Here is a 26,641-nt window from a genome sequence, read left to right on the forward strand (position 1 = left end):
GATGATTTGTAAATTTAAAAAAAAAAAAAAAAAAATTCCAAAGGTGGGTTTTCTCCTGATGGAGCCTTGGGGGGTGGAGCCTGAGCCTTGGAACTTGCCTGGCAGGCTCTTCTGTGTTACCTCTTCACTCCTTAAACTGCTCTCTAAGTTGCACAGGCAAGCTTGGAGCTCACAGTTATAGTCACTCCTGGAGCTTGGCCGGCTCATGCCTCATCCTATGGAGTAGTCAATGAGTCATGACCACATCTCGATGTCCCCCCAGCCAAACTACTGATGAAACGTGGACATTTTCGTTGTGTCTATTTGTTTATGGAGGGGCGGATGCCTTGGTGTGCCTGTGGAGGTCAGAGGACTTGCAGAGTCAGTCAGTACTCCTTTCCTACCATGTGAGTTACAGGAATCAAACTCAGGCATGGGAGCAAGCCATGACCCACAGACACCTTACCAGTCCTAAATGAACATTTACGAGACTCAAAACATTTTATGTCCCATGTACTTGCTCAGGACGTTTCTGGAGAACTGTTCTAGCAAACACAGACTTAAATTAATAACAGCACGTGAAATCCCATAATAGTGACATTCTCACAACCAAAAAGTAAAACACAATGTTTCAAGGTTTGCTGAGTTTCCAGGCTAGAAGAGAAACCAGTCTATGACAGGAGAGTAATACAAGAGAATACACATGGGACAAGAGACAACAGATTCTCACACCTTTAATCCGTAGAACCTGTCACCCAGTGAGTTCCTCTTCTCCAGTACTGTTGTCTTTTAGTCTTTTCTTACCACAGGACAAGAACCACCACACACTGGGTAATATTTGGATGTCTCTGGGAAAAAACAGACCACTAATATGCATCTTAAATGGGAAAAATCTCCCTAAATCCTAGAAATTCCCATGGCGGGGGGAGCCATTCTCATAACTAAGAAATCTTACTGCTGCAACAACTCAGTAAAATGTCTGCACTTTTCCAGGTCTGAAAGGAAAACCAAATTTCTGGAAAGCTGGGTTGACCCTGTTCTTTCCAGTTAGAAATTTTGCCTAAGAGTTCATCCTCAGTCTATTATGTCTATAATCATAGGGAAAAGTACAAGTATTCAGTATCCACAGGTAAGCTAGCATTGCCTGAGACCCACAGGCAGGGGGAAAAGAACTTCTGTAATTTTTCCTCTGACAGCCCCCCACACACACATACAAATAAATTCTGATATATGCATACATTTTTATAATTTTCGTTTTTTGTGATTATAACCTTTCCTCCCATGTGCCTCTCCCCACCCCCTTTCTCTCAAATTCATAACCTCTTTTTCTTTAAATTGTTGTTAGGGAGATGGATCAGCAGTTAATGATACTTGCTGCTGTTTAAGGTATTATACATATGCAGCTCATTTAAAAATGTAAAGTTCTAGTCCTTAAAAACTGCTATTAAGAAATACAGGTTAGTAATTAGTCACCTAAAAACAATCACACTTGTCTTGTTAGGCATCTTTTTGAGGTTAAACAGAGGCATATTTTAGATAGATAGGTCATTTTCAAAACACTTCTGGGATCTATAGAATATGGCATTTAAGATGTTTTAATAATACAAGGCTTTTCATGATAGTGAAACATATCTGCTCCTGGCAGCACCAATCTACTTCAGAAAAAATGAAGAACATCAAAGAACCTTTATATGGAGTTTGCTTCAAAGGTAGCAAAACTACCCTCTGAGCAAGAAACTGCCCTTGCCTCAACTATTGACAGTATGCTTTGTGCAAAGGAAGGTAACTGCCAAACTTTGCCAGGGCAAGGTAAGACAGCCCTTCAAACTAATTCTGTTTCACAGAAAAGTCTGTCAGATGTTCTGGGCCTCTAGGACAAAGATGGATGCTCCAATGTTGCAGAGGAAGCTTGGGTGACTGTCCAGGCAGCCAGCTATCTCTGCCATTTCATTATTTTTGTAAGGGGCTTGTCCTGTACTTCCTGTTTACTCAGGTAGTATTTATCCCTGTCAGGTCTCTGATGGGGCTGAAACTCACAAAAGAAATATAAAGGTTATAAAAAGGTTGAGAGACATAAAAAGTTTAAGTTGTTTATCTAGGAGGTATCTTAAGGTCTAAAAAGATGTTTTTAGGCTGTTAATACAAGTTATGATACAAAGTGATTTAGGTACAAACCTTTGGAAACAGAAAAAACAGTATATTCTCCAAGGTTGGCAAATACAAATATACCACACATTGTGAATGAAATTCTTACCTGGCAATTGTTCTTATTGTATATAGTTTATTGATGTTAGAGAAAGAGACTTTATTGGACTAAAAGGGGTAGATGTTGGGATAATCTTTTTGTACGCTGTGTAAAGATGTACCTCTGTTTAACCTCACGGGCCTTAGGTACCTTCTGATTAGTTTAATAAAGAACTGAATGGCCAATAGCTAGGTAGGAGAGGATAGATGGGACTTCTAGGGAGAGATAGGAACTCTGGGAAAGAATCAGAGATGGGAGATTTGCCTGCCAGATATGTGGAAGTTGGATATATGGTACTGAGGAAAGGTAACAAGCTATGTAGCAAAACATAGTTTAATATAAATAGTTTAAATTTTAAGAGTAAGTTGGGAACAAGCCTAAGCTAAGGCAAGCTTTCATAAATAATAAAAGTCTCTCTGTACTTATCCCAGCTACCACTCCAGTACCATGATTGCCTGCGTGCCACCATGCCAAGATGATAATGTACTAAACTTTCAAACTGAACCCAGCCCCAAATAAATGTTTTCCAACATAAGAGTTGCTGTGTGGTCATGGTGAAATTCTAACTAAAACAAACACTACCTCTGAAAATTTCCTTGGTAAAGGGCAGATGAGAAAAGGAGAGGAAGGAGAAACTCTTTGTGTCTCTTGGGTCCCACTTAGCCAGCATGAATGATCTGATGAGGGAAGAGTCACCAGGGCCAAATGCCTCTGACATGTTAAAGCCTGGCAGGTTCTAGAAGTCATTGGTCTCCTTAGAGTAAGTAGAGTTGTCGCGCCCAACCTCGACCAGCAAGGAAGACACAACTCAGGGGAGACCTTCTAGCAGTTTATTCAGGATCCTTGAACAAGCTTCTTCTTCTAACCTGGGGAAACGCTGCACAGGCTTAAATCCCCTTGTGTTGACCAACCCTAGTGAGCCACGTGGACCCTGCAGATAGGCTGCTCTTATACAGAAGCAAGCAAGCTGAACAGGCTTAGCCAAATACGGACTTGTTTACCAAAGAGAGTGCTCACCATTGGGAAGGTGGAAGAGGGAAGCCAGTGCCATCTTTAAGGTGCAGCACTTCGCAGCTCTCTACATAAAGACAACCAATACGAATTTTTTTTTTTTAAATAAAATAGTTTATTTGAAAAACCTAAGTTATAAGTGTTAGCATACATCTGTAATCTTAGCACCCAAGACATTGAGGAAAGATGATTGTCAAGTTCAAGGCCATGTTGGGCTACATAGGGAGACTCAACAAAACTAAAGAAATAATAAGTAAGTGGTGTTTTGATATCATTTTTCCTTGTTTTTTGACACAGAGTATCTCTGTAGTTCCAGCTATCCTGGAACTCTCTTTGTAAATCAGGCTGGCCTCAAACCCAGAGATTCACCTGACTCTGCCTCCTGCACCACCATACCTGGCTGTGTTTTAATATTTTTTTCCTGTATTTTAAAGGGTTTGGGCAATGTCTTAGAAGCAACGCAAAGCAAAACAAAACAAACAAACCAGACAGAATGAGAAACTAGAGCCTTTAATTCCAGTACTCAGGAGGCAGAAGCAGGCAGATCTCTGTGAGTTCCAGGACAGCTAGGGCTACATAGAGAGACCCTGTCTCAAAAAATCCACAAAATCAGGAAGAAGTGGGGGGGGGCGGTGAGAGGAAATAAGAGGCATGGAGAGAAGAAAGAGGAAAGAGGAAAGGGAGGGAGAGAAAGAGGTGGGAGAGAGGGAGAGAGGAGGGACGGGGAAGATTTTTTTTCCCGTCAGCTTAGTTTAGTGGCTGCACATGATTCTACTGATATTTTAATTATCATTTACTGTCAATGGCTTCTCAATCAGTGACCCTCTGGCCACTCAGGCCAAAGCCTGGCAGCTCTGCAGCCATAATATGTACATTTAAATAAAGTCTCTATTGTTCTATTTATCAATAAGACTCAGGAGTCAAAGGCTAGAGTAAAAACCTGCTAGCTCAGAGAGGTTGAGTAGCAACTACCTGATTTTGCGTTTTGACTGAACACACTACAAAAGACATTTAAGACCATAATTCCGGGGGTCCTGATGCTAAATGTGTGATGGTCCCTAACAATGATTTACCATAAGTGCTGAAGACTGCCCTCATCCGTGATGACTTGGTGCATGAAATTTCCCAAGTGACCAAAGCTTTAGAGAAATGCCAAATCCAACTTTGTTGCATCTAATTTAGAAGAGCCTGTGTATGCCAAGTTGGTGGGAGCTTTGTTGTGGAATATTTGCTTAACTAGGCAAAGATGTGTTACATTTGTTTATGCTGCATTTGTTTAACTCTATACGGATGTGTTGCATTTGTACTAATTAAATAAAATTAACCTGGGCTCAGAGAGGTGGGGCTAGCAACTAGTTGACAAGAAATAGCAGGGAGGAGCACAGCATTGGGTTGTTTTTAGTTGGAGCAGTGTGGAAGGAGAGAGGCTTCCTGGGAAGCCAGCTAAGAGAAAGTCAGTCAGCTGCTACTCTTTGAGCTCTTAGGTTTTCACCCTAGCTTTATTAGATTAGAACAATGGAGACAAATCTACCTTCAGCTGCAGCAGCAGAGCCTTTGTCTTCGGGAACAGAACTTTCCCCGAGGCTACTAGCCTGGCTATAGTAGTTTAAAGTGCAACCACTGTGACAAGGTAAAATAGCAAAGCTCTTCTCACTGAGCACCAAATAAATCTAATTAAGGTTGATGACAAGAAACTAGAGCAATGGGTAGGCCTCTGTAAAATTGATTGAGAGGGAAAGAAACCCAGTAAAGTGGTTGATTGTGATTGTGTAGTAGTTAAAGACTATGGAGAAGAATCTCTGGCTAAGGATGCCAGCAAAGAGTACTTCAGATGCAAGCAATGAACAAAAAAAAAAAAAAAAAAAAAAAAAAAAAAATTTAAAGTTATATCACATTTTCTCTCATATGCAGAATCTAGATTTAGCAACATACGGAGATCGTAATGGGTACCTAACATGAGGAAAGTAAAATGACATATATTATAAAAAGGCCATAATGACCAAGGGAGGTCAAAAAATTAACTCAAAAAAGTACTTTAAAACTTGACAAAATGAAAGAAAAATGGAAAAATTTTAAGGATGACTCTTCCTGGAAGAGGTATGAAAATGTTTTTTTAAAAAAGCACTGGGGGAAAAAAATGAATGGCAGCAGCTTCATTCAGCCGACTACTAATTTATTTCCAAACTATTTGCAACAATTTAGGTCAAGGGGGATTAACAACAATTCAAATTAAGTGGATGGAGTTGTAAAAGAGCACTTGCCAAGCTTAAGGCCCTGAGCTTGATCTCCAGCACTGAAAAAGTGTAAATGAGTAGGCAAATTAAGCAATGAAGCAAATGGCAAGTCTACTAAATTTTGTGGCTAAAGAGAAATCACGGAAGGGAAAGCTTTCCTTTCCCCACCCCCACCTTACCAAACTTACCTGTTTGTCTGCTTTTCCTCCAGGCCATCTGCCTCCAGAGGTTACGAAAGCAGTGACCAGACCCACGACAAAACTATGCTCCTCCAGGCCTGCACTGATGACCTAAGGACACACATTTGCCATCTGCATCTCATATTTACACACTGGCTTGCAAAACTTGTTTCTTCCTTCTGGAGTAAAAAGAGTGGAATTTTCCATCCCTTTGACTCCAATTCTGAACCAGACTAGACTATGGTGTGCCCTAGGCCAAGTATTCTACCTTTTAATAGTAGTGTGCTTAGTATTTGGACCTGGACTTTCAAAGGGCGAGTTGGAGAATGGAGGTTTGGTTTGGCAAGACAAATTAGTCGAATTGCTTGTCCCATACTGAAAGTCTGAGCAAAATCCTCTAAAGTGATGCTCTAGATGCAGAAGCCCCTGTTGCTCAGATACAAGGACAACACTGAGACAGTCTCCAAGGAAAGCAGGAAATGCTCCATCAGCGGTGACAGTGGGCAGAACTGAAAATTTATTCTGTTCTGAGATTGGAGACTTATGGGGCTACCAGAACTCGGCTCATCACAGGATTCTCCAGCAGAAACAGGGAACTTTTAGATTCTACTAAATGCTATCCAATGCACTGGTTATTTTATTTAAACTAATGGGTAAACATCTTCATGGCTCAAACCTAAAAAACAAAACAATGGAATGTGAAAAATTTAATAATAATAAAGTATAACTCCTTGCTGGAGTATATCCCTGAAAGACAGAGTATGCGGGTCAAGTGGGACACTGAAGCAGGTTGTTGGGAGTAAGAAGTTACTAGAAACATTAACGCCAAGTACGGACGGAACACAGCACCCATGTACACTCAGAATTTCAGGATCCAGCGCCATAGGGAGCAGGCCCGGAGGTGGGGGGCGGGGAGGGGGGGGAATTCGGAGAACGAGGCTCACGTGGCAGAATCCGGGTCTTAGAGGGTCTCTTAGGAACGGGCAGCTAGGCTGATTCCTCAGCAGGTGGCAGGGAAGAGGGCAGGGAGGCGTGTCGCCATCTATCTGGCCCTTTGACACGTCTGGACTGGCAACCTCGCTTGGTGAAGTGCGAAATTTGGTCACCTAGGGAGCCTGTTAAGAAGACAGGGGCTCAAAGGCGGGCTCTCCGTGGGATGGCCCCCCAGTAGCTGTAACGCTAGGGGAGCGGGGGGGGGGAAACTTAAGTAGGTTTCAGGGTGTGATCACCAGCGCTCTGGTATGGATTCTAACAACCCTCATTTCACACGAGAAGGCGGCTCGGGACCGTAAACCAACTTCCAGGTGGAAGTAGAACTGGGCTTCTCAGATGATTATTCAGTCTTTTTTTTTCTAGCAGTTGGTAATCGCCTGGAGTTGGGTGTGTTTCAGAGTGCTCCACACTCCGGGAGGGGCTTATGTGGTCTCTCCGCCCGGCTTCGCGGGACTTCTACAAAGCCGATATACTTCTAAAGGAACTGAGGCCTAGGCAGTAAGACCGCGGGCCCACAGGCGCCGGAATGCCGGCCCCCACGGCCCCCACGGCCAGGGCACCCTGCTCACACTGAACCGGGCCGCCACTACCCCCAGGCTGGGTCACCCGGGTCTCCAGGACAGCGCGGAGGAAACCCGCCTTCTCGCCCGGAGGCAGCGGCGCGGCGCGCGAAGCCAGGCCCCGCCCCCGGTCCACCTCTTCCGCTCGGCGCTGAGGAGTCTGCGCGGCCGGGGGATTCGTCCCGACGCGGCCACGTTTCCCTGTGAGCCACCCCGCGGCGCCCGGGTCCCGACACCACTCCGCTCGGCTCCCTGTCGGGCTGTGGGGCCCAGGCCTTCCCTCGCTGTCGGCGGGGCGCGGCTGTGCGGGGATTGGTGCGGCCGCCCGCCCGAGAGCTCCGCACGCGTCTGGGATCCCGGCCTCGGAGGCCCCGCCCCGCTCCGGAGCTGAGAAGCCGAGCGGGCAAGCGCGCCGGGCTCCGCCAGAGCTCGGCTCCGTGCTCATGCCCTGCGGCCCAGTGGGCCCGCGCCATGGCCTCCGGGAGCGTGGCCGAGAGCCTGCAGCAGGAGACCACCTGCCCCGTGTGTCTCCAGTACTTCGTGGAGCCCATGATGCTCGACTGTGGCCACAACATCTGTTGCGCTTGCCTGGCCCGCTGCTGGGGTGCCGCGGAGACGAACGTGTCGTGCCCGCAGTGCCGGGAGACCTTCCCGCAGCGCCACATGCGGCCCAACCGGCACCTGGCCAACGTGACCCAGCTGGTGAAGCAGCTGCGTACGGAGCGGCCGTCGGGGCCCGGCGGCGAGATGGGCGTGTGCGAGAAGCACCGCGAGCCTCTGAAGCTGTACTGCGAGCAGGACCAGATGCCCATCTGCGTGGTGTGCGACCGCTCGCGGGAGCATCGTGGCCACAGCGTGCTGCCGCTGGAGGAGGCGGTGGAGGGCTTTAAGGTAGGGGCCGGGCCGGCGGAGGACAAAGGGGCGAGCCGGGGGCTTCCCGGCCTGCCGCCGAGAAAATGGCGAGCCGGACGTGGGGCCCAGCGCCGTCATTTCCTCCCTGTCGGCTGCGGGGCCTCCGCACTCAGACTCGGAAGGAGAACCTGTAGCTGGTGAGGCCAGATGCGTCCCCACCCCCATCCCTTCCCCCAGCGCCCCCTGTTAACCGCCTCAACGCGTGCGGGGCAGGGACGGCGCGAGGAGACCCTCCCTTTGACAAAGGAGATGCCCACTTCGGTAGGCCTTGGAGACCTCGAACTCATCTGACCCGGGATATCAGACTAAAAACAGTTGCTCTTTGCTGGCTGAATTCACATCAAGCAATGCCTGTCACTTAATCTGTGTCCCCAACACTTCCCTGTAACCTGTTTAGAAGCTAATGGAAATGAACACAGTTCTTTACTGCTTGAGTAAATCATTTAGCCACTCTTGAGACTCGGGAGAGAAGAGTTATTGTGAAGAGTAAGTGAACTCACAAGACCTGAAGAGGCCTTTGTGAACTGTTGAATAAACACTGGCACGGGTACACAGTAAAGCAAAAATGTTACATGTAAAGTGACAATGAATCTATTTTGAGGACTGCAGAGATATACACACATACACAGAGTTATATTTGTGTAAATGTGCGTTCATCCAAATGCCTCTGTTTACCTGTGATGAGTTGTAGTTTGGAAAAAGTGATGTTTACCGATTCTGTGTGCATGGAAAATAAATCATTTTCTCTGTACTCCTCCGAGAAAGAGGTACACCTTAACTTGTTTGAGTCTCCTTACCCAGATGCCTCGTAACTTCTGCAGAACCATCTAGGAATTTGTAGGTAGCTCAAAGTTTCAAACAAATCACTAAAGCAGAGCTGTGCTGACCCCTGGTCTTTAGGCTCTTCCCTGGAGTGGTATTGTGGTCTGAGGACAGTGCAACCGGGCCTTGGCACCTGTAGTTTGGGTTCCTGTGTAATAAGCAGAGTAACTATTCTGATTCTGAGATTTGTATAATCTTGAACTGCCCAACTGTTTGCTTTCTTCAGGAGCAAATCCAGAATCGGCTGGACCATCTGAGAAGAGTAAAAGACTTGAAGAAGAGACGTCGGGCACAGGGGGAGCAAGCAAGAGCTGAGCTCTTGGTAAGGGTCCAGATCTCCACCCTGCAGAGGCATTGCATCTGTATAGTAAATTTCTCAACTGCTAGAAGTCTCTGATAATCCTTGAGAAATCATAGTCTTCGTCAGAGTGCACTGAAAAACTTTAAAGCGGCATATCCTCTTGTTTCTGTCAGTCCGACCACTTAGCTCTGCCACATAGGGCTGGAGGAGACCTTGGCACCCCTTGCTTGAAAATAGAATGTAGAAACTTCTCAGTGATCCTGAGTAGACTGAACTTATACATAGAGCAGTGTCAGGTCTCTGGGAGATTTTGTCCAGAGAGAGACAGCCTCTAGGAATCCAGAACATTGAATTTGCTTCTTGGCTCTGACACTAGAAAGTTTAGATGGAGAGGGGTTACAGCCTTTCTGGGCGTTAATTTTGTGAAACAGGGGCCAGATGAAATCTGTGGTACTCCAGCAGGCCGTTGCTGCCCTTGAAATGGTAAATGGTTTGTTTTGGGCTGAGTTTAAGACTGAGTGGGAAGGTGAGACAAGGTTGATAGGTGTTTCATAGCAAGAAACACACCTATGCCAGGCAAATTGTTCCTGCTGGGGTGTTAGTCACACCCTTTTGGAAACACTGATCGTTAAGGTTTCCTTTACTTTTAATTGTGTACACCTAAGATTATATTGTATGCTTTATGCCTTTGAAAGACTTATCCAACTGAGAAGACATATGAGCTTATAGAAAGGGTCTATAAACTGGGGTGGGGAGGTACGCATAAAGCAATGGCAACAAAGATGACTAGTGAGTGCCTAAGACGGTTGGTTAGAGGCATGATGGAGGGCTCCTGGAACAGCTGAATGCAGATCAGGTTTGGCAAACTTTCTAAAAAGGGCCAGTAGTATTTTAAAACTTTGTGGGTTTACACAAGCTGAATCACAACTAAACAGCTCGTTTACTACATCTCAAAAGCAGCCATGTCTAATACATAAGTGAATAGGTGTGGCTGGATTCCAGAACAATGTTTCTTGACTGTTCTAGAACTATTTGCTGGCCATTTTTATTTATTTAGAATACTATGTAGCCCACAGATGTTTTGAAGTCCCAGTCTTCCTGTCTCTGCCTTCCACGTACTAGGAATAATATACTTTCCTCTACAACTTGTTGGCAATGGAGGGGTTAGGTGGAGAAGGAAAGGCAGACAAACTGCAATAGACATGTTGGGTGGAGAACCAAGAGGAGGATACCTTCCTCAATGCCAAACCCATAAGCATCCCCAAGAATCATAGTGCATGTAGAACATAAAGGGACCGAGTAAACAAGTCTAGGAAAGTGTGCTTGATTATTCCAGATCATCCATCTCCATAGGGCACACACCTAACCTTGCCACTTCTGTATGACTATTTTGTGACTCTTAGTCTGCCAGGCAAGGTTTAATTTGATCTTGTCCCTCAGTGCTCATAGGCTCCAAGCACGTAGAACCATGTGTCTTCTTTCCCTGTATTTTTGCCTGTGCCATTCGCTCAGCTTAGAAAGCCTGTGTAGTTCATGCTTATATGGCATTCTACAAGATTCTGTGTGAACATGGATTTTGGGAAGACTATTGAGCTTCTCCCACTGTCTTTACCCGTCATGACAGTGTCTAATCTGATTCACGTGATCAAGTTCCTTAAGTTCAGAGACTACTTCTTAATTACCATTGGAGTAGTTCAGTTCATGGTCATTGTGCATCTGGTGAATAAAGACTGGAGAAAGAGACTGTAAGTATCTGTTTTAGTATGAGATGAAATGATGATGTCTTAGGGTTCAGTCATTGGGAATACTTTGAAGAGTTCTAGAAGTGAGCCTTTCCTGTTCAGTGCCTCTGCTTGTCATGTACAGAGTCTGACCCAGATGGAGAGGGAAAAAATTGTTTGGGAGTTTGAGCAGCTGTATCACTCCTTGAAGGAACATGAGTATCGCCTGTTAGCTCGCCTTGAGGAGCTAGACTTGGCCATCTACAACAGTATCAACGGTGCCATCACTCAGTTCTCCTGCAACATCTCTCACCTCAGTGGCCTGATTGCTCAGCTGGAAGAGAAGCAGCAGCAGCCCACCAGGGAACTCTTACAGGTAACCAGGAGAGCCCTACAGGACAGCTTGGTGGGCACAGCAGGATAAGGCAGCTTTTGCTGTTGACAGGCAGTGTTCATGATTCCCTTTATCCTTTGTAAATGCTTAAATGTTGGCCATTTTAGAAGGAAAACCTGTGTACTAGAAGTTGGACTGACAACTCAGTTCTTCAGTTGAATTGTATCATGGGAGACAAAAGAAAAACCTAGTTTTTGGGCCTGTCCTGCCCTAAGTGGTCTGATCATGGGCCAGGCCCATGACACCGTTAGGGCCTCATTAATTTCATTTGCTCAATATAGATTATAAAGCATTTGAATCACATATCATTCAAGACCCTTTCATTATCCTGTAATTTTAATATATATTTGTGTACTACCACAGCCAGATGACATGGAGTAGAGAACAGATACAGTTAACCTGAACATTGCTGTAATTTGCCTGTGCTAGAATAGCTGAGAAAAGCCAGTGTACTCATAGAGCAAGACCACAGTGGATGATCTACTGCCTGCCTGCCTGTCTTGTCTTCCATTGGTACAGGCATGGTAGGCACTAGGATTAAGTGATAGATAAATAAGCTTTAATTGTTTTAGTTTGAAGTTTAGATAGTAAGTAAATGGTTATCACATATGATAATAAGTGCCATTTAAAAGGAGTCGTGGGATAGTACAATAATGAAAAGATTATGGCCTGTCTTGTTTTTGTTGATGCTTGGAACTAAGTGGGTCTTTATATTTTACGATATTTGGGAAATGTGAGAATGTTTTTCATCATAGGTGAAAATGTATGATATTGAGATTAGATGTCTATTAGTTTCTATTAGACAGCCCTGCTCATTTATATGCATAACATTCATCACTGCTTTCCCATTACGTCAACAGTACTGAGTATTTGTGTAGATTATAAATCCTAAAGTGTTTACCATCTAACTCTTAAAGAAAAAGTTTACTAACATGTTTTAGCATAGTAAGAGAAGACAGCTTAAGCCTTAATGAATGTCACTCTTTTATTGCTAGAGATTGGGGACAGTTTGAAAAGGGTACTACTTACCTGTGAGGCAGAATGACCAGGACAGTGAAAGTAGATGACCATCTTGGTGTAGTTGATGCACAACAATATCAAAGCTTTTTAAATGAACATTAAAGTTGAAAAGTAACCAGGTGTGGTGAGTAGAATCTGTCAAGAGTAGAGACTATTTGAAGGATGGTGGAGAAGATTCCTTGAGACAAGAAGTCTGTGCCTTTATCTAGAAGGACTGCTTGAAGAAACTAAACATTTTTAAAGTATGGGGAGGGTATCTGGTAAGGATAGGGTGAGAGGACACTGTCTGAAATGATGAGGCATCGGAAGTATACATGACTAAGAAGATGGTTGAGATGGAACAGGGCATAGGCTTTCAGAAGACCCTCTATTGTATGGGAAGAAAGGAAGAAACTGTAGCAATGTATAGGAATACTTCTGCTCTCAAATTGATATTTGAAGAAGAAAAAAATTGAAGGAGTATTCTATAGGAAAATGGGCAAAAGTCAAAAGAAACATAAAATTGGCCCATGGGTGTAAACAAGTATACCAGCATTATTTGCCAACTAAAACTATACTAAGGTGTCACTTATCAGTTAGAATAGCAAGTATTTGGGATGTTGTGAAAGAGATCTGTTTGATGGGAATTTTAAATTGTCAGACCCAAGTATAAAAAATACATAGCAAAATATGTGCCTCAACATTATGTGTAAGTCCTGAGATAGTCTTAACTTCCAAACCTAAAAGGTTGATGAGTTAGGTAATCACATGGCCAGCAGAGTACCATGCAAACTTTAAAAAGAAGAAAGATAACTGAGGGGCCTGAAGTGGTAGCACACACCTAGGCAAAGGTAGGAGAATCAGTGCAGTAATGAGGCCAGCCTGGTCTGTATAAATTTCGGTCAGCCAGGAGTAGGGTAGCTACATAGTAAAGAGTCTATACTACCAAACCAAAACACACACACACACACACACACACACACTCTCTCTAATGAAAATAAAATTTTAAAGTAATAATAGAGTATAATACTTTGTGGGTAAAAAAAAAAAAAAGATTGGTGATTATATGTATGAGCTAGTTTTGCAAAGGAAACAAAATCATGGGGAATGGACAAATAAGATAGGAGGGGTCAAGAGGAGTGACAAAGACTGTAAAATAAATAAATATAGCAATGGGTTACACCCCATTAAATAGAGTAATCTATAAGTTCTGTTCTTGGGAGGCAGAGGTAGGTGGCTCTCCAAGTTTGAAGCCAGTCAAGGTTACATAATGAGATGCTGTCTTAAAAGGGGGGTGAGATGGGGCTGGAGAGATGGCTCAGCAGTTAAGAGCACTGGCTGCTCTTCCTGAAGTATGGGGTTTGATTCCCAGCACCCATGTGGCAGCTCATAGCTAGCTATAAATCTGAGACTACATTCCTTCATTAAGACATGTATGGGTGCACAGTCAAAACTAGCATACACACACACACACACACAAAAAAAAACTTAAAAAGTAGAAAAATCCACAATAAGAAGAGATTCTTGTAAGTCATATGGAATGGATTTTAAAGTTAGTGAAATATCTTTTGCAACTATCAAGTAAAATAATTTAGACAAGAATTTTTAGGGCTAGAGGTGTTGTTTATTATGCAAGTCTTAATGCCTAGCATTGGGCTTTCTTCAAAACACAAACAAAAAGGCTGAACTTGTCAATGGATGCCACATCTTAAGGATAATGTTTGATAAGAACCAAAATGGTCACAAATACTTTACTTACTAGTTACAAATGGAAAAATAGTAAGTAGTGGTCACAATCTATATCACCAACTGCTCTACTTAAGGATACATGTCATAGTAATTAATGTATGCTCTGTATTACCTAGTGTAGGGCTGAGTGTGATGGTTGTGAAAAGCATCAAGTCAATTAATTAAATTACAATACGGACAGTGGTTAAGATTAATGCTCAAATCCCCAAGCTTTATTTATTTGGGTTTTTGAGATGGGATTTTTCTGTAAACTCCTGACTGTCCTGGAGCTCACTTTGTAGACCAGTCAGGCTGGCCTCAGACTCCATCTGCCTCTGTCTCCCAAGTGCTGGGACTAAAGGCATGCACAGCCAACACTGGCTTCCCAAACATTTTTTTTTTTTTTTTTGTTTTCATTTTACATAACAACCCCAGTTCCCCCTCCCTTCCCTTCTCCCACCTACCCTTTCCCCTAAATTGTATAACAACTGAAGTTTGGTAAGAAAACATACAATTCTGGAAAAGATAGATGGTATAAGAGAAAAGAAAAGGAATTAGAGAGTAGTAAACAAACAGGAGTTCATCATATGTGTGACTGTTCTGTTTATTTGTGGTTATTTCATATTTTTTTTAAAACGTATACTACACATGTAGGTAGCTGAAGCCCAGGAATAGGATGATGCCTGAGTTGGTAAATCCTTACTTCTTTTGCCTTATTTCTAGGTTCTTGAAGTTGAATTATGTCCCAATTAACCTTGTCCTTAGTGTCTCTGAGAGGGTGGGCCCATAGCTGTATTTTCATTGAACATCTGGAAGAAAACTTCAGTTGTGCATAGCGTCTCATTGTTTTCCTTTTCTTTTCTCTTACAGGATATTGGAGACACACTAAGCAGGTACACTTTTCTGTTCTTATGATGTAAACCAAGGCTGTGGGCTCACATCTGTAAACCCGAATTGGAGACTAGCGCCTAAGTAGACAGCTTTCTAAATTGCTGGCTGTCACTGAAGAGTATTGTTCAGAGAACTAGAGGAACCTTACCTCCTTAGTAGAACTTTAGAACTTGGCCAGTCCCAATGGAACACACCTTTAATCACAGCACTTTCAAAGCAGAGGCAGGCAGATCTTGTGAATTTGATGCCAGCCTGGTCAACATAGCGAGTTCTAGGACAGGAGTAGCTACATAGTGAGACCCTGTCTCCAGAAAAAAAAAAAAAAAAAGAAAAAAAAAAGAAGAAGAAGAAAAAGAAAAACCCTTTGGAACTTCTGCTAATTTGATACTAGAGTGAGGGTGCTGTGGTTAGGTATGAGGACACTACTTCCAGAGCTTGACAAAAGTACAAGCACAGATTATGACACGTGCTTCCTGCAAATTTCAGATTTTTTCCTTTTTTTTTCTCTCATTCTTTAGTATAACCAGAGAAATAAGGCTAAGGAAGATGTGACTGGCTTGGAGTTATTTACTTATTGATAGGTCACATGGATTCTGGCTGTAGTCATTTCTCTTCTGTGCTGTCAAGTGGAAAGTGAATGTAGCTCAGGGGTATGACATGTGTTTGCCATGCACTAGAAACGGAGGGAAGAGAGGAGAAAAGACCAGACCAGAGGAAAGAGGGAGAATTTGGAGCAGGCAAGCAGGCAAGACAGTTCTAGCTGCAGGACAGCTATTTGGGCTCTAGAAATATTTAATATTTAATATGGGAATACCTACAGGATGAGACTGACAAAGCTAAATTGGAAGCTGACTAAAGTCCTTCAACAGAAAATACAATTTGATGGGTTGGCTAGGAGATGTATGCAGATAACTGTAGTCCTCAGAGCTACTGAGATGGAGAGGGATTGGAAGTTGTAACATTCCCAGTTGAGTGGCCAACAAGAAAGTAAGCCTATGTCTGCTGGATTTGAGTTTGGTTTGGTTTGGTTTTGAGATAAGGTCTTCTAGAGTTAAGAATTCTGATCCTCCTGCTCCAGCTATTTTTTGTTTTCTTTTGGTTTTTTGTTGATTTTGTTTGTTTTGGTTTTCGAGACAGAGTTTCTCTCTGTAGCTTTGGAGGCTGTCCTGGAACTAGCCCTGTAGACCAGGCTAGACTCAAACTCACAGAGCTCCACCTGCCTCTGCCTCCCAAGCACCACCACCACCTGGCTCTGCTCCAGCTTCTTACATAGAATTAATAAGAATGAGCTGTAATGCCCAGTTTTGTTTTTGTTTTGTATGAGGGTTTTGTGAAATTTGGTTTTGTTTTGTTTTGTTTTTCCCTGTTATCTAGTACCAGGTATTGAACCCAGGGCCTTTCATGTGCCAGAAATGTGCTCTACTACTCGTCTATAAACCCTGCTCTATTATATCTGTTTTTGATGCAGGGCAGGGATGGCAAACCATCAACCTTACATGAGAGTCAACTATTTCAGACCCTAGGAATTTGTAAAGACTAGGTTTGGGAACCACAGAAATATAGTTTAGTAGTTAAGAGATCTTGCTACTATTCCAGAAACCAACATTTGTTTCCCAGCACCTAACTATAAGTTACCTGTTATTCCAGATCTAAGGGATCCCTTTTCTAGCATCCACAGGCACTCGGATATGTGGCATACATACAGGCACACATAAACATAAATAAAAATAAATTCTTTTTTTTTTTTTTTTTTTTTTTTTTTGAGACAGGTTTCTCTGTGTAGCCCCTGGCTATCCTGGAACTCACTCTGGTGACCAGGATGACCTCAAACTCAAGGGATCTGCCTGCCTCTGCCCCTGTTGGGATTAAAGGTGTATGCCATCACTGCCTACTGGGCCTATACTATTTTTTAAGAAAAAAATATAGATTTGGCTGTATGAGTTCTAAAATCTAAAGTTTCATTGACCTAAGCATAATAACAATTTTATAAGTGTGTAGATAGCTACAGATATAGCTCTGAGTTGGTGTGGTGGCTAATTTCTTCCCATTTTACCATGCTTGCAGTGTGGTCCTCATGTAGACCAAGAAAACTGCTAGAATGTTAAAATGAAGCCTATGCAGATTTAAAGAGAAATTATTCGTGTGTGTGTGTGTGTGTGTGTGTGTGTGTGTGTGTGTGGTGAGAGAGAGAGAGAGAGAGAGAGAGAGAGAGAGAGAGAGAGAGGGATCTCAAAAACATGATGGATTATTATATACAGAAACACATACAGAGATCAGAGGATTACCTAATTGGTTCTCTTTCTACAAAGTGAGTTTAGGGAATGCTCTAGCTGCAGACTCCTTTACCTGATGAGCTGTCTTCCCTGACCCTTGAAGCAGCAGATTTTTAAAAATTCTGTTCTTTTGTTAACAGTTAACAGTTTATTTAGAAAGGAGAGTGAGGGGGAAGGGAAGAGACATAGAGGCACCTGGAACAGAAGAGAAGAGGGAGAGAGAGAGCAGAGCAGATCTGGAAGGCAAAAGAGCATAAAAAGAGTGTATACCTGCAGACTAGCAATCATGGAACCCTGGGCTGACCAGAGTACTGCCTGGATGCATTCTGCCAGGTGACAAGCGCAGGCCAGTGTAATGCCTGAATCCTTAGAGAAAGATTGTCCAGCCATGAGCTACAATGTGTGGAAGGTGAGAGAAGGCAAGTCTTTGCTCTACAGTCCCTTTTTTAGTGGTTAGGAAGTGGTCTTATCCCTCACACATACCTCTCTTTCTAAAGATAGCATTCTCTCTGTTTGGGAACCTGAAGATTCTAGATAATTGCCCACAAGGTTTTTTTGCCATGAAAACTTTTTCTTTCTGGCAAGGTCAGCTTCATAATTCATTTTAATATTAAAGACTTCCTTTTCTGTCTGCTTTGTTTTGGAAGGTTCTTTTGGTTTTGGTTTTTTGAGACAGGGTTCCTCTGTGTAACTTGGTTGTCCTGGAACTCTGATCTGTAGACCAGGCTAGCCTTGAACTGGAAAATCTACCTGCCTCTGCCTATGAGTACTGGGATTAAAAGCATGTGCCACCACTGCCTAGTTGTTTGGAAGTTTTAAGGCAAGATCCACTGTGTAGCCCTAGATGGCCAGAAGCAAGCAGTGATCCCTTACACATACTTGCCTCCTGAGGACTGGAATTGCAGGAAGGAGTCAGTGCACCCACTGAAGATTTAATGTTTACAAAGCCACGAGCCAGTGCTTTGGGAGAGATGAAAATGACTAAGGTTATCTCTCACTTTCTCTAAAGGTGATTTAAAAGAACACTGAAAGCGTGTAGTAGCTGGTTCTACATTGTTAGACAGGTTAGCCAGGCCACAGCCCGGGCCTCAGGAGGTTGGAGAATTGAGAGAAAGAAATCATAGGGGTTTGTTGTTTTATTTTAGGGCTGAAAGAATCAGGATCCCTGAGCCCTGGATCACACCCTCCAGATCTACAAGAGAAAATCCACATTTTTGCCCAAAAATGTCTGTTCTTGACAGAAAGTCTGAAGCAATTTACAGGTAATATGAGGAGATGAAGTGGATTTATATTCTGATATCTGTATGTCATTGTCATCTGAGCATATATTTCCCAATGGGAACAAATACAAACTGAATCTCTTCTCTTTTGTCCTTAGAAAAAATGCAGTCAGATATGGAGAAAATCCAAGGTAAATTTGCCTATTTACTGGGCTCTTGATGTTTTATTTCTTGGGAAGAAGCTGAGCATATTGAGAGTTCAGGAGGGTCAGCAAGATGCCTCAGAAAGTGCAAACCTGTTGACCTGAGTTTGGGAGTTGAAACTTACATAAAGGTATAAGGAGAGACCAGACTCTACCTGGGTAGCTTAATTTGTGTCACCCCTCACACACACATACATCCTGCATATGCTTCCCTATAATTCACATTATTGATTATTGTCATTATTTTAGTTTGGGTTTTGTTGAGACAGTCTTAATGTGTAGCCCAGTCTAGCCTACTGCTTGCCAGTCTGCTGCCTCAGGCCCTCAGCCTCTGGGATTATAGGTGTGCCATACTTGCACTCTACAACTACATTTAGTTCAGTAGCTAGTTCAGAAGTGGCTTTCCTCAATCTGATTCTTGTTTATTTCTCTTCCTCTTCCTTTGCCACTTCAAAGACTCTTGAGTGAAATCCCTGGCCAACTAGAATCCCACATAAATTAATGATGGCAGTGGGTGTCATTTGAACCACTCAGCCTCTACAGCAGACGGTTTGTACAAATTAAGACTTGTAAATATATATGTCGTGCATTTGAATTTTTTGCCTTTGCAGGAGTCCAATGGCTCCCTGGAAGGTGGAATTCTTGATTGTGACTTAGTCTGATACTGTGTTCTACCAACTTCACACATGTTATCTGTATAGCCAGGGTTCCCAAGCCCTCTAGCCCTAAAAATCCTTCCATGAGCAAAGCATAATGGTCATGCCTGTAAACCTAATACTTGAACAGATGATCAGGGACGACTGTCATGAATTTGAAGCCAGCCTGGGCCATATAGTGAGTTTCAGGTCAGCCTGGGTTACATAGTAAGACTGTCTTTTTAAAAAAAAAAATCTGGGCGATGGTGGCATGTGCCTTTAATCCCTGCACTTGGGAGGCAGAGGCAGGTGGATCTCTGAGTTGAACCTGGTCTACAAATCAAGTTCCAGGACAGCCAGAGCTGTTACACAGAGAAAACCTGTCTCTTTCTCCTTCCCTCCCCCCCCCACCCCCATCCTCCCCACTCCCCGTCAAAAAAGAAAATGAAGGATAGAAAGAAAAAACCTCCCATGTGGATAAGCAGACATAGAGTCATAACAGTGATAACAGTGAACATAGAAATCAGTGCCCAGTTGACACAAGAGGGTTCTGGAATGCTAGTAGATTCCACTGCTTTATGATTTTTAACTGAATTAAACTCATTTAACATGTTTCCTAGAATGACACACAGGTTCAGTAACTTCTTTTCTTTCTTGTTCTTCTTTCAGAATTGAGAGAGGCTCAGTTATACTCAGGTATGTGCTAGAGAACAAACAATGTTGAAGAAAGGAATAAAAGTTCTGTGAACCTAACCCTCTTATAAGTGGTTTGAGGCTGCCTGAGTTTGGATCCTTTAGTTGCATATATACAAAGAGCATACAGCCAGAAGCCACTGGTTGTTTCTGTGTGCTTCCTAAAGAGACAACTTTGTGACTTTAAAGAGTTGTGAACTTCTAGACACATGGTTCCCCCAGAAACAGAAAAATCCCACTGAAGTACATATCTTCCCACCCAGTGTCTGGGCCAGTGTGCTGTTTGTCACTAACAGAAATGATTGAATCAGCTCTTATTTTTCATGCTGGTGAGTCTGGGGGTCTTAGCCTTTCAAAAGTATGCTCTGGGTAAAAATCAGACAACACGTAGACATCCATTTTTAACTTATTCAGAGACTGAGTCAGCCTGGTTCCAGGAAACCCCAATTTGAGTTGTGTTTACTTCCAACCTTTAGTTACTAGGTCTTCTTTAATTGGGACAAAGACTGTTACCAATGTTTGTTTGTTTATATATTCATGCATTTTAAGTATTTGCAATACATGATGTGTACCACATGTATTCCTGCTGCTTACAGAAGCCTTAAAAAGGTGTCAGATTCCCTTGAACTAGAGTTACAGAATGGTTGTGAGTCACCATGTAGGTGGTAGGGATAAAACCCAGGTGTTGTCCAACAGCAGCAGCAACTGCTCTCAACTGCTGAGCCATCTTTCCTACCTTTGATACTTGTTTCTTTGAAAACTGGCTGAGTGTGTCACAGGCTAGCATATGAGATGCTGTAGAGAGCATGACTCTGCCCTTGGAATTTACAGTGTGGTTGGGGATACGGAATGTACCCATGCACAAGAAAGACAAATTGGGGCTGGATATATTGCTCATCGGCAGATGTGAACTTTGCGTGGAAAGGGCCTTTGTTAAGTCTGTAGGACTAAAAGAAAGTGTGTGAGAGTAGATAGGTGATTTTTGTGGACAGATTTTTGAACCACGGGGTCACCTCACCTGTTACCTATCATGGACTTTTTAAGTATTTATTCATTTGAGAATCTCATTCAATATATTTTGATCATAGTCTTTCCCCCTGCTCCATCTACCCCCATATCTTCCCTTACATCCCTACCCATCCTACTTCATGTTCTTTCTCTTAAAAATCAGCCGCAGCAGCAAGAACCATAGAATTCAACTTGTGTTGGCTGTCTACTGAGCATGGAGTCTGTTCAGTAGTCAGTAGCCTTGGAATGCAGTTGATATATCTAGTGTCATTCTGTTGAGAAAAACTGATTTCCCCTCTTCAAGCAGCTATCAACTATGAATAGCTTCTTTGCTAGGGGTGGTACTTTATGCCCACTTTCCCACCTCCATGCTAGAATTTTGCCTGGCTTGAGCTTATCGGGCTTTTGTACATGATGTCATATTGTATGTGAGTTTATATGTGCAGCTGCTCTGTTATGTTGGAAGACAGTTTCCTTGAAGTCATCTACCACTTCTGGCTCTCAAAATCTTTCCACTCCTTCATTTGCATATACTCCTGATTGAGAGGAGGAATGTTATACAGGCATCCCATTTAGGACTGACTACACTGACTATTTGTAGTACTCTGGGCTAGTTACCATCTACTGCAATGTACTATGCATATACTAATGTGTCACTAGTGGTTACTTCATTGCACTGTTCATTTAACATAATAACTGTCCCCTATGGCCAATGACCTATATACTCTCGGTTCTTAACCTCACTGACAGCATCAAGTATAGGTTCCATCTTGTAAAGCAAGCCTAAAATTCAGTCATAAAGTGTTGGGTACTCCCCATAACATTTGTGCCACTATTGTACTAGTGTTCATGTCTTACAGGCATGTCTTACTACAGTTCACAGGATTCTGAGCTGGGGGAGATTGATGATTACTTATTCTCCAGTAGCATGTATACCACTTTTAAATGTTAGCAGGTAGGGGTGAAGCACCAACTCAATTTCTCCATGTTCTATGATATAAGTATGTAGTGTCTTCGGCAACAGAGACCATCAAATTGATGGGGATAACCAATAGTGTTGGCAGTGGACTGTAATGTGAGAAGAGAGGCAGTGTCTATGAGACACCATTGAGCAACAACTCAAAAAAACAGATGTAACCCATTCATGGTCCTGGAAACAGGTTATTAGGTAGTTTATCCTGTTTAGTTGGAACATTGTCCCCTGAATATTATTATGTGGTAACTTCATTTAAGTTTATTTTATATGTATGTATGTATGTATGTATGTATGTATGTATGTATGCTTCTACAGTACTAGGTTTCCATGTAACTTTCAAAAAGACTTTAGTGGTTTTTCTTTCCCCATATAACCCTTTGTAACCCTGCTCTCCTATCACCTGTGCCACTTAATCCTCCTAATTTTCCTTTATCTTTTGTTTTGTTTTTTGGGACAGGTTTCTCTGTGTAGCCCTGGCTATAGAACTCATTCTATAGATCTGGCTGAACTCAAACTCAGAGATCCTCCTGCCTCTACCTCATGAATGTTGGGATTAAAGGCATGCAGCACCACTGCCTGGCTAAAAAACAAACAAAATTTTTTGATGCATGTTTGTCATTTGTATATAAAAAGACTACTTATTTTTGTGTGTTAATTTTATATTCTGCTACATTGCTGAAGGGTTTATCAGCTGTAGAAGTTTCCTGATGGATTCTTCAGGGTCTTTTATGCTTAAAACATTATGTCACCTTCAAGTAAAGACATGAAGAATTCTTTTCCTGTTTGTAGCCCCTTGATCTCCTTTAGCTGTTCTAGTCCAGGACTAGCTAAGACTTCAAGTGCTAAACTGAGTAGGTATGGAGAAATGGGACGTCTGTCCTGGCAAAGAAAAAGTTTTACTTCATTGGTGCTGGTCTCTGTTTAATCACAGCTGATTCTTCAGCTCCAGCTGACTAGACACCACTGATTCTTATCACAAAGCACCACACAGAAGGCCACAGTAGCCTTTGCCTCTTTCTGCAACTTCACAAGCCAGGCCTCCCATCATTTGCATTTCTCTGAACACTCTTGCCTTCCAAATTCAAACTGAACAACCCACTGAACTGTGAGCACTCAGAGACTTTTCGAGCATAAAGTTCAAATGTAATCACAGTCCTCCCCAAACACACAGTCAGTCTTTATAGCAATTGCCCACTGCTGGTACCAATTCCTGTCTTGGTTAGGGTTGTGCTACCAGGATAAGACAACTATGAACGGGTTTATTTCTTTATTTCTTTCTGCACTTTCAGGTAGGACAGTCAAGGCAGAAACTCATACAGGTATCATGGAGGAAAGCTCCTCCTTGTGGCTTGTTGAATCCTTTTTTATTTTCCAGAGCAAAGGACTGGATCTGGGGCTTTGGGCTTGCTAGGCAAACACTACCACTCAGCTAAGTCTACTTTCTTAAACACCTCACATCCACCTGCCCATGGGTGACTGGGTGACATGGCCCAGAGGTCTGGGCATTCCCATATCAATCAATGAGAAAATTTGAACGCCTATATGAAGACAATATAGAGGCTTTTCTTTTTTAAAGTTGAGAGGCCTTTTCCCAAATGACTCTATCTTGTGTCAAGTTGATATAAAACCAGCCAGAACAACATCCTGTACTGTCAGTGCTTTTGAGTTTCTCTCCATTTAGAATGATGTTGGCTACAGGATTGTTGTAAATTGCTTTTGTTGTGTAGATGTATGTCCCTCATTCCCTAGTCTTGTATCATGAAGGGACGTTGAATTTTGTCAAAAGGCTTTTCATTTTTGTTTTTTAAGAATTTACTCTTTTTTTGTCAAGATTTGTTTTTATTTTTAAAGCATTGAATTTGTATGGCTGTTTTGCCTTCATGCATGTCTGTGTACCTATATGTGTCCCTTGTACCACTAGAAGTCAGACTTGTGCTATGTGGGTACCATGAATCAAACTTGGGCATGCTTTGCTGCTAAGCCATTTCTCTAGCATTATTTTTATTTTTTCAACTTTATATATAGACTGTATCCATGCACATGTGGGAACAGTAGGAGCTCCAAAACAGTGCTGGATTCCCTGGAGCTCAAATTGCAAGTGTTTGTGATCCACACTGGCATAGGTGTTAGGACCCAAACTCAGGTTCTTTGGAAGAGCAGTGTACCATCTCTAAGCCATCTCTTCTGCCCTGTCATGAACCTTTTGTTGGAATGGTTTGACCTGACTGGGTTTTCTTTCTGAGAGGTAGTACATGGGATGAGTGGGGACATGTGTGCATTTGAAGCTGGAAGACAGAACATGTCTAAGGACAATAGTACTAAATACCAAAGGATGTGACATGAATTATCCACAGTGTTAGATTCAAAGCTGGAGTAATGGAGTAAGCTATTTAAGACAAGCCAGGCAGCCAGGTGAGGTGTTGCATACCTTTAATCCCAGCACTTGAATGCCAGAGACAGGTGGATCTCTGACTTTAAGGCCAGTGGTTTACAGAGTGAATTCCAGGACAGGCAGGCCTATGTGGAAAGACCTTGTAATAAACAAACAAAACAAAACCAAAAACTAGGCAGAGGCCAAATATAGTAGTGTATGCCTTTAACCCCAGTGGTTGGGAAGCTGAGGGAACTGGCAGCTTAAAGCCATGTTTTGCTTCATAGTTTGTTTGAAACTAAAGAATGTGATTTGTATAGATTATCTCAAAAAGTAAAGGGGAAAACATGAATAGGGTATGGACAGAATCTGAGAAGAAATGAAAGAATGATTTGAAAGATGGCAAGTTGGGCAGATTTCATTCCCTTCACAAAATTCTGAGCTCCATAAAATCTATAAGCCAAAATTTCATTGGTTTTTCAGCAAATTAATTAAAAGAGCAACTCCTGAATTATATATGACTAAGGGCCTGTCTGTTGTGTTCTGACTATGCATGTTTCCCAGCATGTCTATTGATGTTGAGTGTATACAGCAGTGCTAGGTCTCCCTGTATATATTGGTAATACTCAGCTTTATCTTCAGGTGTGTTCCAGGGAAGTGGGTGAAATGCCAGGTGGTCCTGAGTGGCCTCTTCTGACTTTCTGTTGCCCCTCCCCCTTTGTTTCTACAGTTGATGTGACCTTGGACCCAGACACAGCCTACCCCAGCCTTATCCTTTCCGATAACCTTCGCCAAGGTACGGTACAGTTATCTCCAGCAGGACCTACCAGACAACCCTGAACGGTTCAATCTGTTTCCCTGTGTCTTGGGCTCTCCGTGCTTCATCGCTGGGAGACATTACTGGGAGGTAGAGGTGGGAGATAAAGCCAAGTGGACCATAGGTGTCTGTGAAGACTCGGTGTGCAGAAAAGGTGGAGTGACCTCAGCACCCCAGAATGGATTCTGGGCAGTGTCGTTGTGGTATGGGAAAGAATATTGGGCTCTTACCTCCCCGATGACTGCCCTCCCCCTTCGGACCCCCTCTTCAGCGGGTAGGGATTTTCTTGGACTATGATGCTGGTGAGGTCTCCTTCTACAATGTGACAGAGAGATGTCATACCTTTACTTTCTCTCATGCTACCTTCTGTGGGCCAGTCCGGCCCTACTTCAGCCTAAGTTACTCGGGAGGGAAGAGTGCAGCTCCTTTGATCATCTGCCCTATGAGTGGGATTGATGGGTTTTCTGGCCATGTTGGGAATCACGGTCATTCCATGGAAACCTCCCCTTAAGGAAGTGAACTTAGACCACAAGTGCTGTTGGCTGTAATTCTACCCCAGGCACAAGGGATCTTGTCTTGTCAATTCCTGTCCATCAAAGCTGGATATCCTTACCATTTTCCATGCCCTTACAGTGAGAGACAAGATGTCCATGGTCTCTACTACACTTTCCTTCCCTTGCAGATTGTGAGATGTAATGAGAAGTATTGCTATTTCCCAGAAATAAAAACCAGATTCCTCCCTCCTGTGTTCCACACTTGTTTTTGGTTTTTACACATGACTAAAGTAGATAAAGAATATGTATAGGATTTGAAGAACCACTTTTGAGGTTACTGTCCTGGCTTTTCTCAATGATGTAATGTGATGTAGAAGTATAAGCCAAATAAACCCTTTTCTCCCCAAGGTGCTTTTGATCAGTGTTTATCACAGCAACAGAGAGGCTAAGACGGAAATTGTTACCAGGATTGTGAGCTATTGCTATGATAGACCTGGCCTTGTTTTAAGAGAGATAATAGAAGTGTTTGGAACTTTGGTTTGAAAAAAGCCATTGAATATAAAAAGTGTAACAAGCTGTGGGAGTTTTAAAGAGTGTTGAGAGGAATGCAGATGATTGAGACCAGACTTGTAAAGATTCAGAGGGAAGCAAAGAGTATGAGGCAGGCGTCTGGTCTCCCGGTCTCTCCATGCTGACTGACTCCTCCTTCCTACTTCCTCTTTCCTCCTTGTCTCCTAGTCCCTCCCTATCTTCCTTTCCTATTGGCCAACTGGTTATTCATTAACCAGTATGAGATACATATACAGAATGACATCTCCCATCATGGTTCGTTTGTGAAATGTATTTGAATTATGAATGTGTAATATCTGGACAGCTGGGGCTGAAGAATTGGCTATGAATAACAAGAGGCCAGTACCACCGAGTGAAATCTTTGCTTTACTGGGACAGTTGATGCTGGTTATTTGGGGCTGAAATCAGCTGA

At 42.9% G+C, this 26,641-nt stretch overlaps 2 protein-coding genes across 2 annotated transcripts; both read left to right on the forward strand.

Annotated features, from left to right (window-relative positions):
- Window positions 1-236: 236 nt before the first annotated feature.
- On the forward strand, window positions 237-7,592 carry LOC127232545 (uncharacterized). Its single transcript, XM_051198654.1, has 2 exons — window positions 237-386; window positions 7,137-7,592. The coding sequence occupies exons 1-2, from the start codon at window positions 237-239 to the stop codon at window positions 7,590-7,592; spliced, it is 606 nt and encodes a 201-aa protein (XP_051054611.1).
- On the forward strand, window positions 7,375-25,908 carry LOC127232544 (zinc finger protein RFP-like). The gene is given in 11 exon segments (XM_051198652.1): window positions 7,375-8,092; window positions 9,162-9,257; window positions 11,103-11,333; window positions 14,949-14,971; window positions 18,388-18,424; window positions 18,426-18,504; window positions 18,621-18,653; window positions 19,970-19,996; window positions 25,079-25,143; window positions 25,145-25,426; window positions 25,428-25,908. Coding segments are annotated over 11 exon segments (1,542 nt in total). The 5' UTR covers window positions 7,375-7,672; the 3' UTR covers window positions 25,677-25,908.
- Window positions 25,909-26,641: the final 733 nt, after the last annotated feature.

The sequence above is a fragment of the Phodopus roborovskii genome, unplaced genomic scaffold, assembly GCF_943737965.1.
Source record: "Phodopus roborovskii unplaced genomic scaffold, PHOROB, whole genome shotgun sequence".
NCBI lineage: Eukaryota > Metazoa > Chordata > Mammalia > Rodentia > Cricetidae > Phodopus > Phodopus roborovskii.

Excerpts from the sequence above, each read along its gene's own strand:
- LOC127232545 (XM_051198654.1), top strand. The coding sequence starts at position 237 with ATGACCACATCTCGATGTCCCCCCAGCCAAACTACTGATGAAACGTGG. Across the intron at positions 387-7,136 it reads CAGTACTCCTTTCCTACCAT|GCAGTAAGACCGCGGGCCCA; the intron begins GTGAGTTACAGG and ends ACTGAGGCCTAG.